General features: G+C 57.0%; 1 protein-coding gene across 1 annotated transcript in view; it reads left to right on the forward strand.

Moving 5' to 3' along the window:
* Positions 1-2,838: 2,838 nt before the first annotated feature.
* Positions 2,839-13,102, forward strand: part of LGR6 (leucine rich repeat containing G protein-coupled receptor 6) — a 119,868-nt gene continuing 109,604 nt past the window's right edge. The window contains exon 1 of the mRNA XM_044267607.1: positions 2,839-3,050. Within this exon, the coding sequence (XP_044123542.1) occupies positions 2,839-3,050 (212 nt within the window). The remainder of the gene's footprint in view (positions 3,051-13,102) is intronic.

Here is a 13,102-nt window from a genome sequence, read left to right on the forward strand (position 1 = left end):
TGAATGTGTTCTGTCCGTCCACCCTCCATAGAGGAAAGGAATGGCCTCTAAGACTTGTGCGACATGGGGCCCAATGGGAGGGCCTGGTGGGCAACCATGAGCAGGGTAGGGTCTGGCTGAAGGGTCTGATGCGCAGCCTGCATGCTGGTGGCTTTTCCTGCGGAGCAGACCCTGCTGCCTCATCTTCCAGTTTTCCAGTAGCCTTAGACTTGAGTTGTCTAGAGTCTTGGGGTGCCCCAGATTCAGAGCCGGTTACTCAGGGTTCTCCTGCCCCACCTCCCACCCCTGTATGCAGTAGGACCAATGGTGTTTCCTTCTTGCATTTGCTTGCCTTCTCCTGCCATCCCCAGCCGTCTCTACCTGCCAGTGTTTGCAGGGTCGCCCTCAACCCCTCTCTGCTGCCCCCCGAGCGCAGGCGCCGCAGGCTCGCCGAAGAAGAAGGCAGGAGCTGGGGGCTTTGCTGCTTCATGGGAGGTGGCTGCTCAGGCCAGAGTGGCCACGTTTTCTCTGCTCCTTTGCCCCCTTCTTCCTCCCCTCTGCCATAGGAGGGAGGGAGGAGAGAAAGCAGGGAGGGAATTTTGGAAGGGAGGAAAACCGGGAGGAGAAACAGAAAACAGGGTGGGGTTGAGGACCTGGGAGAAAGCAGTTTGTCCCACCCTGTAGGACTGGACTGCACACCACATGACATGATATGGCCTCATGAGCTCCTGTCTGACTCCCAGACTAGACCACACAATTTTGAACAGCAAGGTGCCTGATACTCAACATCAGTTGTCCCTGGGGTCCCTTCCAGGCCCTGGGGTGGGGGTCAGGGCACAGAGAGAGCCTGGACTAATCAGAGTGGGAGGCCCTGAAACGCAGTTAGATCCCCAAATGGAAGAGGAGGCAGAGCTCTCACTGGCCAACCTGAGTTCCTAGTAAAGTACGAGGGGTCAGGGTGAGAGAGGGCCTTTCTCAGGCCTGGTTGGAGAAGGGGAAGGGCTCTCTGCTCCATCAGGATCCTCCCCAGGATGAGGTTAGGCTCTGGTGCTCCACAGGGGGAATGGAGGTCATGGCCTCTTCCAAAATTCATTAGGAGTCCCAGAGGTTGGCCCCTTCATGACCCTCAAATTGGCGGGCTGGAGACTAGCTCTGAGCCCCCCAAACCCGCCATGAATGGCTGTTGCTGAGGTTGAAACAGGGCTCAAGCATGGTTTTTCCAGTCTGGGCCCCTCACACTGGAGCAGCGGGAGCTGCAAACAGGCAGGGGAATGGAGCCAAGCTATGGATGAGTGAGGCCGGAAACAGAGGCTGATCTGGGAAGGCAGGGCGGCTTGCATTTCTGGGTCTTTTCTGGTAATGAGAGCCAGGACCATCCGTGCAGGACCTTCTCTGGCCTTCCTAGGGGGCTCAGCCCCATTCAGGGCCATGGCCCCAATTGGACCCTGGGGTCAGGATCTGCTGACTGACCTGGGGACCTTGGGGGTTAGCAGCAGAGGCAGAGAATGGGATGGGGGGGTGGTTGATGTGAGGTATGAAGGGGTCTGGAGGTATGGGGTAGAAGGAATAATGGCTACCTCTGAGTCTCCAGGCTTTGGGATACTCTCTGGTTGGGCCATGGGAAGGTAGAACCCAAATGAGAGGGCAGTCTCTAGCTCCCTACTGGGGTCTGGTTCAGCATGGGAGAGAACAGAGAAAGCAAAAGGCTACATGAAGGAAGCACGGCCAGCCCAGTCTGGTCTAAGAAGAGAGCAGAGATTGATGCCCCCCTTAGTCACCGTCTGCCCTGCCTGTCAAGGCCCTGGGACCCACCAGAAGGCCCCCCCCCCCCGGCCTGGAGCTCAGCCTCCGGGCAGCTGGGCTGCAGTTGCAGCGCTGGACTCCAGGTGGCGCCCATCCACGGATTATCTGGAAGCCTCTGATAACCCAGCCCAGTTTAGTGTCTACCTAGTTTGGTCCGCAGGACAGGATCCAGTTGATCCCAGGGCCTTGGACCTGAGTGGGGTTGCATGCATGCAAAGTACATTCAGTGGGTGGAAATCCGCACTTCCTTTGGTGGCAAGGCCCTATGGGCTCAGTGAGAAGGCCCTTCCTTTTTGCCCACTGCTCCCCTCCTTGCATAAGGTGGAAACTTTCACCATCTGACCCCTTTCAGGATGACGCCTCACTTCCCTCCTCTAGAAGACACGACGACAAGGACAGGCCCTGAATTCCAGTTCTGGGAATCCCACCTTCCCCAAGCCATGTGACGTTGAACAAATCACTTCCCTCTTAGGTCTCTGTGGAAAATGTGGTAGAGGGGTTGGGGTCTCATGGGGACTCTTAAGGTTGCTTCCAGAGAGGCTCCTCCAAGTCCCTGGGACCCGTGGCTGACCCCGCAGGCAAGAGGGTCCCCAGCCCGCAAGCCTAGGTCCTAGGACATCCCATGGTTTCCAAACAAGTGCAAGAGCAGGTCCCTGACGTGCCATCTCTGCTCACTCTCTTAGAGTCTCTTTGCCTTTTTTTTTTTTTTTTCTTTCCTGGATGAAATTCCTGCCAGCTCGGAAGGAAGGAGGGAAGGGGAGCGAGCCACAGCGCAGAAAGTTTCCTTGACTCCTCCTCCGCCTGTGTCTCCCTCCCTTGCCAAGCCCAGCCTGTGAAACTGAATAACGAAGATCACTCAACAATGCCTGCCCCTCTCTGACTGCACGGTCCCCGCGCTGCCGCCGCCGCCGCCACCCAACAGAGCCCGCGGGGCGGTCCCCACCGACGGCGCAGCCCGCCGGCCCGGCCGCGGGACCCAGAGGCAAGCAGCGGCCGCCACCGCCCCGGAGCGCTCGCCCGTCCTCCGGTCGGTCCGCCAGGTGCTCCGGCCCCAAGATGCCCAGCCCGCCCGGACTGCGGGCGCTGTGGCTGTGCGCCGCGCTGTGCGCCTCCCCGTGCGCTGGCGGCGCCCCCCAGCCCGGCCCAGCGTCCACCGCCTGCCCGGCCCCCTGCCACTGCCAGGAGGACGGGATCATGCTGTCGGCCGACTGCTCGGAGCTTGGGCTCTCCGCCGTGCCCCGGGACCTGGACCCCCTGACGGCTTACCTGTGAGTACTAGCCCGCACGTCCCTCCCTGCTCCCCCCTGGCCGCCCGCTAGCGCCCAGCCTCGGCCTCCGGCTAGGGCACCTGCCAGGCTGCTGCCGGGAGGCATGGGCGTCCGGGGAGGGCTCTTCCCCTTCCAAGTGGACTGCAGCGGGACAGCAGTCAGGCGGACCAGGGGGCGGGGGGGGGGGAGGGAGGGGGAATCTGAGACTGCGGATCAGACAAGTGGTGAGGCTGGGCTTCCCTTGGTTTCTCAGTGGCCCCTGCCTGTGGTTCACTGTGGGAGCTCGGACTTGCTAAGAGGTGGGTGTCTGGACGGTGAAGCTGGAGGGCTCAGGGGCTGGCCTGCCCTCCTCTTGCTGCTTTCTCCCCCGGCGCAGCAGTGCCCAGGACCGGGGATGAGCGTGAAGCTGACTGATTTGGTGACAGAGGAGAGAGGAGGGCCTCCAGTGGGGTGCAGAGATTGTATGTTCCTCTGCATGGCAAGGAGAGCAGAGCTGTCACACAGAGGCTGGGTGGTGGGGAGGGGGGGGTTATCCCAGAAGCTGAGAGAGGGGCCTTGATCACTCTTGGCTTCTCCAAAAGCACCCCTGCCAGCACACCATCTCCCTCTGCTGAGGCCTCCTGGCTCCCCCAGGGGCCTCCCTGAAGTCATGTCCCAAGAGGCCGTGTTGGAGACACTAATTTGTGGGCAGGCGCCGAGGCTGAAAACCAGAGAACCATTTTTAGAGCTGAGTTGGGGTGAGATGGACTTGTGAGGGGACCCTATTGGGGACAGCTGTCCCAAGGAAGGCTCAGAGGAGCTTCCCCTTCAGAGACTGAGGGCTGGGGGCACTCCCTGCTCCCACCTGGGCAAGAGGAGGGTGTGAGAGCGCATTCCAGACCACCTAACCCCACCCCCACCTCAACTCTGTGGAGGAAGTCTGCGCCCCCCACCCCCACCCCCGGCCCCCAGCCCTGCCCAGGCTCCTTCACCTTTTCTCAGAGAAGTTCAGGTGGGAAAGTCTGGGACCATCTGTCCCAGGGACAGGCTCCGTGGCTCCAGGACCTGGGAGCCCTGAGGGAGAGGGGCTGGGCTAGTTTTCACAGGAGTCCGGCAGGTGTCTGTTGAGCTAGATGGGATCAGCGGGATCAGCTGTGGGGCTGTCCTGGCGGCCTGTGGAGGGCCCTGAATTGCAACCCTTCCTGGAGCTCCCCTCCCAGTCCTTCTGTCCCTAGCTGGATGTCCCTCTCGACTTCAAGAGGCACAGGCTGGGGACCAGGGCAGAGAGTAAGAGGAGAAAATAGTGTTCGTATTCCAAAAGGGCAAATTGAATCCTTCAGAGCCCAGTAGGTGAAGGCAGGGGTAAACCCTGTGAGTCCCTTGAGGGGCTAGGAGAGTGTCCCCAAAGCTGCCAGAGGAGGACTGGCCCTGGCCCCCACGTCTGCAACAGCTAGGGCAGCCCCACTTTTAGCCATTTTATATCTTGGGGGTATATGACATTGCTTCATTTGAAGACAGGGTTCTGGGGCTAGGAAGTGTTTGGCAATGGCATCTGTCTTTCTCCAGGGGAGCAGAAGGAAGGGCCTTTTTCTGGGTTGCATGGGGGTGGGGAATGGGGCCTTCCAGAAACTGGGTGCTCCAACCTCCTTTCTCAGGACCTGTCTTTCCAGACGAACCCTTTTTCTGGAAGAACTTGGGGAAAGAGAGGTACGATGCCACTTTGGAATCCAAGCATCCCAGCATCTACACTGATGGAAGGTTTTCCACGGCCTTGTCACAGTTCCCTGGGGCTGTGAGGTCTGCATCTGGGTCCAGTGGAGGTGGCACCTTCTGAATTTGTCTTGTGGGTCTGTGGAAATAGAGGAAGGCTCTCTCTCCCAAGACTCAGACCTGTGGGAGTGGGGAGGAGACAGAGTAGGGTCCTGAGGCAATGTGGGGGATTTAGTGGTGGACTCTGGAATACTGGAGGGAGGTGGTAGAGAACCACGGCCGCTGCCCTGGGCTACGGATGGGTCCCATGTGGGTAGTGGATGAAGGGGTCTCTGCGGGGGGCAGGGGGCCTGAGGGTGGCTCATAGGATGAGCCTTCTTCCTTTGCCTTTCAGGAATGAGGGTTTGTAACTGAGAAGAGTGAGGGCAGGGAGGTCATGGAGCTCCCTTCCTTCTCAGCAATGTCCGGCAATGCCCATTCTGGCCCTGCCTCGAGGAGCCCAGCCCTAGTGGAGGACGGTGCAGATTGATGATGGAACCAGCGGGGCCTCTCGGTCTGGGCCCCCACACCCTGGTTCCTTCCCAGCTTTGCCACCTACTGAGTCATTGAGCTCCTCTGAGCCTTGGGCTCATCATTTGTGTACAGAGAGAAGTGGGTAGCAGGGAGGATTAAGTGAGATAATATGTCTATAAGAAGTCCCCAGAACAGTGCCTGACACACAAGGGGTGATGTAGAAATAGCGGCTATTATTATCATGCCTGCTGTTGGGTGTGCAGTGGAGGTAGGAACAAGTCCCCAGGACACTTCACACAGGAGGGAAATTGAGTCCACAGGTGGGTATAGAACTCAAGGGGGGGACACCTGGCTGGCTCAGTCAGTTGAGCGTCCAGCTCCTAATTTTGGCTCAGGTCATGATCTCGGGCCCCACATTGGGCTCTCCGCTCAGCATGGAGTTGGCTCGTCCCTCTTCCTCTGTTTCTCCCCACCTCCACCAACTCTCTCTTTCTCAGATAAATAAATAAATAAATATTCAAATAAAATGAACCCAAAGGGAATGGTCTGTGGCAGAAAGAAGAGAGTGTGTGCTAGGAAGTCATCTGCAGGTGCTGGTCTTAGTCAATGCTTGGTTGTTCGGGGGCCCTGGGGTCCAAGGTATTAATTGACAGTGGGGGTGGGGGATGGGATGGGAGGGGACACTTACATCTTCCTGACACTGGGTGGAGTAGGTGAAAGGTAAGATTAAAGCACTTGGGTGTATAGGAAGTGGCAGGCCTGAGGGTACCTGAAGATTCTTAGAAGGGGCTGTAGATTGAACCATAGGAGGCACCAACGAACTATGGACTCCAGAAGATACCTGGCAGTCCTAGACCCACCCCAATCAAAATTACTTCACATCTGCCTCCTCACCCTGGGAAGGTGAGGCTCTGTCCTTCTAGCCAGTGACCTCTCATGGTGCACACACCGCTACCTACCTCCATCTTGGTTCTAGCAAAGACTGGAAAGTCTTCTTTATACCCAACTGCTACCCTTTGCTTTGACACCTAAGTCCAAAAATTATGATTCTTTTGGGGCCCAATGCCAGCTCGGTTTGATCAAGCTTGGGAAGTCAGATTTGAAATACCCACAATTTTCTAGCGTCTCTCATTTTTTGAAGTCTTCTCCCAAACTGAGTTGCCATGAGGTTCCCTGGGGTTTGGACCTTCTTCCTGAGTAGGGTGTCCTGGGAACCCATCTGGAGGAGGTAGAGCTCTGGGGCATCCCAGTCTGATGGTGACACAAAGACATGATGCCTCTTGCTGTATTCTACCCCACATACACACAGTGAAGGGACAGGAATGCCCAGACAGCAATTACTGGTTGGCTAAGTCTCAGAGGTGTCCCCGAGTGGGAGAATCCGGGTGGTTACTCTGTGTTCCTCATTTTGCTCCCAATGTCCAGCCATATCAGGAGTGGGTGGAGTGGGTGGTGGGAGAAAAGAAAAGCCTTCTTGGGAGGCAAGTTGTAAAAGGTCTGAGGCTCCTACACTTGTACTTGGCCCCGAGCATCTGTCTCCATCACCCACTACTTCGGGGGCTAAGAAAGGGGCGGCCCTTCTGGGCAGTCCTAGTCAGGCTGCTCCCAGCATGTCCTGATGGGCCTTGCCTAGCACAGGAAGAAGCGGAGAAGCATGAACAAGCCGCTTCAGTGGATGAGAGCTGGCCTTGGGCAGGATGAACCCGGGAGCTCAGTCTGCCCGCTCTCCTGTCTCACCTCCAAGGCTACCCTTCCTGGCTTAGGCCTCAGTTTCCCTTTCTGGTAGATTCGAAAATCCTGAGCATCTCTGCCTTCCTGGAACTCGGAGTCTGTGAGTTCTAATCCTCGGTCCCTCCGTTGCTGTGAGGCGAGCTCCCATACTTTCCTGGACCTCAGTGTCTACACATTTCATGGAAAAACTGGAGTGGGAGAGGCAGGGAGAAATCAGTCCCGAGCCTGCTCCCGTGGGGCAGGATGGAGAAAGCCTCCAGGGAGAACTGCTTGGCGGAGGTGGGCAGTAGAGGAAGGGACTGAGGGAAGGGGGAGGATCCAGACGGTGCCCAGACCAGGACAGAGAGGAGGAGGGCAAAGCTGGGGAAAGTGATTCCAGGAAACGGGGTGCCAGCCTTCCTCCAAAGGGCAGCCCGGGGGGACGGTCGCATCAGAGAGCAGTCCTGGGGGGTCGCTGGAGGAGGGTGAGTGCGTGGAGGAGCCAACACCCCAGTTCAAAGGAAAGGCAGGAAACAACCCTAGGCAAAAGAAAAAGGAAACCTCTGGGCTCTGGCAGCAGCGGGTGCTGGGCGCGGCCGGGTGGGGCGGCTGGCGGAGGAGAAGAAGGCCTGGCTCTGAGCAGAGTTGGCCCCCAGCCCACCCCCTGCTCAACCCGCCTTCCCGCGTGCCATGGGCTCTCAACCTTGATGGCCCCACATGAGCCGCAGTCTGCTTCCCGACTGCCCCGTGCCCACCAGGCCAAGGGACGGACGGGACCCGGGACCGGGCGCTGCATGGGGAGGCCCTGCCCCGGAGGCGGGGGAGCTCTGGCTGTGGTCTCCAGTCTCCGCCCCAGTGGCTAGGGGCTGTGCGTCTTTGAACTAGTCTACTTAACCGCTCCACAGTTCGCTTCTTCATCTTGAACCTGGAAGCGGGAACAGTATTTACTCCGAAGGGGAGGGGGCAGCTCATGAGACAAAGCGGAGGGCAGGGTCTTTCCTGTTCAGACCAACTTTCCCAAATGGTGACGATTTTTATGGCTTTTCTTTTCTTTCTTCCTTTTTTTTTTTTTTTTAAGATTTTATTTTTATTTATTTGACAGAGAGAGATCACAAGTAGGCAGAGAGGCAGGCAGAGAGAGAGGAGTAAGCAGGCTCCCTGCTGAGCAGAGAGCCTGATGCGGGACTCTATCCCAGGACCCTGAGATCATGACCTGAGCCAAAGGCAGCGGCTTAACCCACTGAGCCACCCAGGCACCCCTTTTTATGGCTTTTCTCCATCTTTTTACCTGCAAATGATCTGCTGAGGCCCAGAAAGATAACAGAGCCACTTGGGACAGGGTGGGGATGTAAGGTGCCTCTGTGATCTTCTAGAGCCCCCCAGATCACCTGCCCACCCGCCTCCCTTGCTCCCTCCTCCCGTACTAATAACGCCCCCTCCCGCTGCCCTTCAGGGACTTGGGCCTTTCACGGAGCCCAGTCCGCTCCTGAGCTCCCAGCCCTCGGAGGATGGAGGAAGCGACCCTCCCCACTCGTGAGGAGGTGAGCCCCGGCCTGACACCTGGCGCAAGACCTCCCCAGAGGCAAAGTCGAGGCTTTCAAGTCACTCCTGCTTCTCCCCAGAAGCAGGAGTTCTGTGGAACTAGAGCCTTCTCTGGTACAGCCTGAGGAAAAGAAGGTGTGCGGGTGGGGGGGGGGGCACTGGGATTTCTGCCTGGGGACATGCCCTTAGGGGCCCATAAGGATTCTCCTCGGAGTCCATCCCTAACAGGCTGTGTGACCTTAGGCTAGTAACTCACTCCGTTGGGTGCCAGGCCAAGGCAAGGAGTCCCGCTGGGGATCGGGGAAGGTATAAGAGACGGGGGTGGGGGAGAAATTTCCAATTCTCTTTTTTCATGTGGGTAATGATGCCTTCTTTTAGCCAAACTGAAACGGGCTCATTGACTCAGGGGCTTTCAGGGTTGCGGGAGCCCCTTTGTGCTAACTAGTTCCTTGCTAAAAAAAAAAAAGGGGGTGGTCTCTAATTTCTAATGACAATTCAGGTCTTTCCTACCGCCCTTCAGACATGGGAGAACAGGTCTCAGGAGAAGAAAAACACCCAAGAGGCCAAACTTGGGCAGGGAGCAGAGTTATTTTGGAAGCAGCGAAAGGACATGGGGGGAGGGTAGCGGGTAGGGCTCAGGGGTTGGCACTGCGCCCCCCGGAGCCATGCCAGAGCAGGCCACGGGCGGGCTGGCAGCGGGCAGGTGGGGGCTGGGCCCGGCTCCTCCGAGACAGGGCACCTCCAGAGCCGCCGAGGTGTCGTCTGGGAGCTAAGAAGGAAGCTAAGTCCTCCGGGGCTAAGAAGGAAGGCCTGTATCTTGACTCTTCTCAGCCCTGGGGCATCGGGGCTTCCTCTGATGAATCATGTGAGATACAAAATCTAAGGCTGGGGCCAGGGAAGCACCTCACGCCCAGTTTCCTACCTTTCCTGTCTGCTCTCGTGCACGGTGGGGATGCCTTCCTGGTGGACATTTTCATTCCCGGGACTGTAGGTTTTCTTCAAGGAAGAAACCAGATTGTCGAGAAGGTCATCCTTGGGGCCCAACAGACATACCCAGGAAAAGGCCATTGCGAGGGCCTCCCTGCCTTAACCTGCAGTGGGTACTAGCTGGCAGTGACTACATTTGGGTAACTCTCCTCACATCCTCTCGCAGAAACCCCGGGGGAGGGGGACTGGTGTTATCCCCATCCTATGGATGAGGAAACTGAGGTTTTTAGATATTAAGGGTCTGACCTGAGGCCGCCAGCCAGTAGCCGGATTTCACTCCAACCACTGACACTCAAGGGGGTGTCTGACTGCCACTCAGATTTGGTCTCTGAGCGAAAGGGCGAGACTCTGGGCACATTAAACCCCCAGGCAGAGCAGTCCCTTAAAGTCTGTTTCCAGTTTCTTGTCTTTCTCGAGAAGTGTCAATGGTTTCATATCTATCCCATCAGCCAGCAGGGTCTCTGGGAGCTCCTCCGTGGGGGTGGCTTGAAGGGATGGTGCTGGGTCTCCTGCGAAGCAGTCAGCATGGGGAGGGGAATGTCAGAGGAGACAGGAAGAGTTGGCTCACCATACCCGATGGTCATGGGGAGTGTCCCCGGAGGACCAGCAATAAGGTCGGGTGCACTTTGAGGACAGGGAGGACCGTGCTGGTCAGGAGAGACCCTGTCCTGAGTCCTGAAGGACCAGGGGATTCAGACAGGGAGCAGACAGGGAAGGCCCTCCAGGAGAGGGGAAAGCAGGAGTCTCGAACACAGAGCACACTGGCGCTCTGTTCCTTCCTCACCACAGACTTTCCGTCTCACTCTTCGAGGCAGGATATGCCAGAGCAGGCTCTCGGCCTTTTTCACCTCAGGCCACACATTTAAAAAATAAAAACGGATTCAAGGTGTTTAGCAGCTGGGATAAATCAGCTAGGCTGCTCCCAGCCAAAGGCATCTAGCCAACCCCGGCAGCATCCGGACCCCCAGGGCCGGAGACCCTCTCTCTCTCTCTCTCTCCCTCTCTATCTCTGTCTGTCTATCTCCTGGCCACACCTGGAAGCAGTCTTTCAGAGGAAGAGGCTCGAATTTGCAGCCTGACTGCACAGGTTCCACAGGTTCAGATCTCAACTCCAGCACTAACTCGCTGGATGGCCCTCCCGGATTCTTTACCTCTCTGAGCCTCTGAGACTGCCTTAGCTTCGAAATGGCCATAAGACTATCAAGCTCTTTGAAGGACGTTTGCAATCTGGCAGCGTTGGCACCTGGCACATGCCCGATCCCCGGGAGCTATGGTCATTACTAACTCTGGTCTTCCTTGGAAGGAGAAGCACTTGCAGGGAGAAACTGAGGCAGGCACAAAGAGGCCCGGCGTCTTACCGATGCAAGTCTGCCAGTCTAGGGCTGAGCTGGGAGTGAACCCAGAGGGTTGGATCTAGAACACAGCTCTCATCCTCATCCATTCGTGCCTCTGTCCCCTCCTCTTTGCCCTTGGAGGCACTGGAGGAGGTGGGGGTGTCCCTGAGAGTGTCCAGACAGGCAGATGGGAGGACGGTGTTGAGTGCCTTTCATTGCACTCGTGTTAGGGATTTGGACATGGTCCCTAGGCCCGAAGCCAAGGCAGATGGACTACTGAAGGGGGAAGAGGGGAGGAGTGGTGGGGCAAAGAAGGTGCCATCACCATCCCCATCTACCACCCCAGCCCCGTACATTGCCAGAGTCACTGCAGGGCAGGGAGGAGGTGCTTGCTCTGGTGGCCCACGGAGGATCAAGACTGTCTGAGCTTTATTCCACCTCCCTGTGTGACTGGCTAGTTTGAATGGTCCCCTGACCTGAGTCACCACTGACTCCTGGGAAACAGGCCAACCCAGCAGCCGCTAAGGGGCTTTTAACACCTCCTGTAGGAAGGAAGCCTTCCCTTAGGTTGACCCAGACTAAGGATTCTTTCCCCCAGGTCCCGGGGGTCTGTCCCAATTTGCTTCATGTTCCTTGGCATATAGGATCATGCCGTTCAGTGGGGATAGCTCTGGGGGTAGAGTGTGTTTAGCCCCGGGTTCAAGGGCAGTTGCTGTAAAGTGCTGTTAGCATCCTGATAACACCTCTTCCCCCAGCTCACGCAGCGCTCTCCCCTTCCCCTTTGTTAATGGTCAGCGATCATGCCACTTAAACTCCCCAGCTGTGTGGGGAGCAAACATCTGTTTGAGAGCGCCGTGCTGAAGCCTTTCTTGTGTGTCCACCCTCATGGACTGGCACCGTCCCATCCTTCCTCCCCGTCTCAGACGGGGAAGGGGACGCCCGGTGCAGGCGGACAGCCAAGGTTAGAGGTAAGCTTGGGCACTCCGAAGCCCATGCTCTTTCCTCTGTCCCCGGGGGCTCGGAGAGGGAGATAAGACAAGCACACAAAGAACGGTGACACTTTGCGGAGAGTGTGACGTGCACCAGGCAGCTCTAGATGAGGTATGGCGGGAGGGTGGGCACTTGGAGGAAGGAGAGCTCATGCTAACTGATGCCACCGATGCAGAAACCCCTGGAGAGGCAGTTGTGCAAGGGAAAAACCATGGGAGTGGGTGCTAGAAGCTCTAGATGGACACTCACTTGCAAAACAGAATCTCATCTCTCCCAGATGACATGGTTGTGTTATGCAAGGTCCCGCGTGGATGAATGCTTAGCACATAGAGGATGTTATTTCCATTACCCCCTGCTGCCCCGCTGCTGCAGAAATACCAAGTAGGACTGCATACCCATGTCTGTTGAGGGTGTGTGTGTGTCCACCTGTCTGTCCACCGGCCTCATCAGATTCAGACTGGGGGTAGGAGTGGTGCCTCTTTGCATTAGAAGTCAAAGCTCTCAGGGAAAAGGCCAGAACTAAGGCTTCAGACTGGGAGCTTCCTGAAGGCAGGATCTGTGCTCTGGGTTCCCTTCTTCTTAGGACCTCATTAGACGCCCCTCCCAACTTCAAACTCATGGGCACGTGTGTACACACACACACACACACACACACACACACACACACGTACCAGCCTCTGCCTGCAGGGGGCACTCTGAACAGGGCCATCAACACCAGAGGACTATGCATTCAGTCTTTCTCCCTCCCCCTCAGCTCCAGATCTGGGGCAGCCCAAGGGTGGGGGTGTCTGAGGAAGGGGAAGTGGATCGAGTGTCCAGGGATTGTGAAGGTTGAGGCAGGAAGGGGCCGTAAACTAATCCCCTGCCTTTGTGGTGGACAGAGCAGATTAGGAGGCTGGGAGGAGAGAAGAAAGGAAGGGGACTATTGTCTAGGACAAAAGCAAGAGAGAACAAGAATTGGGAAAGGGCCTGGGCTCCCGCCCTCATCTACCTGGGGGCAGATCTGGGAGAGCCCTGAGCCGGGAGCCAGCTCGCTTCTCAGCCAGGACTGGACCCCAACTCTCTCGGCACGGTGACCAGCTTCTGCCCTTGTGAACTGGGTGACTTGGGTTCACCCCTTAGACCTCCTTCACAGATGTGCCACCTCTGCCTCCACGCGGGCCCTGTGCTTGGGTGAATGCTGTCTGCTCTTGCCATCTGACAATTCTCATCACTTTTTTTTTTAATTTTTATTTTTTATAAACATATAATGTATTATATATTTATAAACATATAATGTATTATATA

This window comes from Neovison vison, chromosome 10 (genome assembly GCF_020171115.1).
Source record: "Neovison vison isolate M4711 chromosome 10, ASM_NN_V1, whole genome shotgun sequence".
In the NCBI taxonomy this organism is placed as follows: Eukaryota; Metazoa; Chordata; class Mammalia; order Carnivora; family Mustelidae; genus Neogale; species Neogale vison.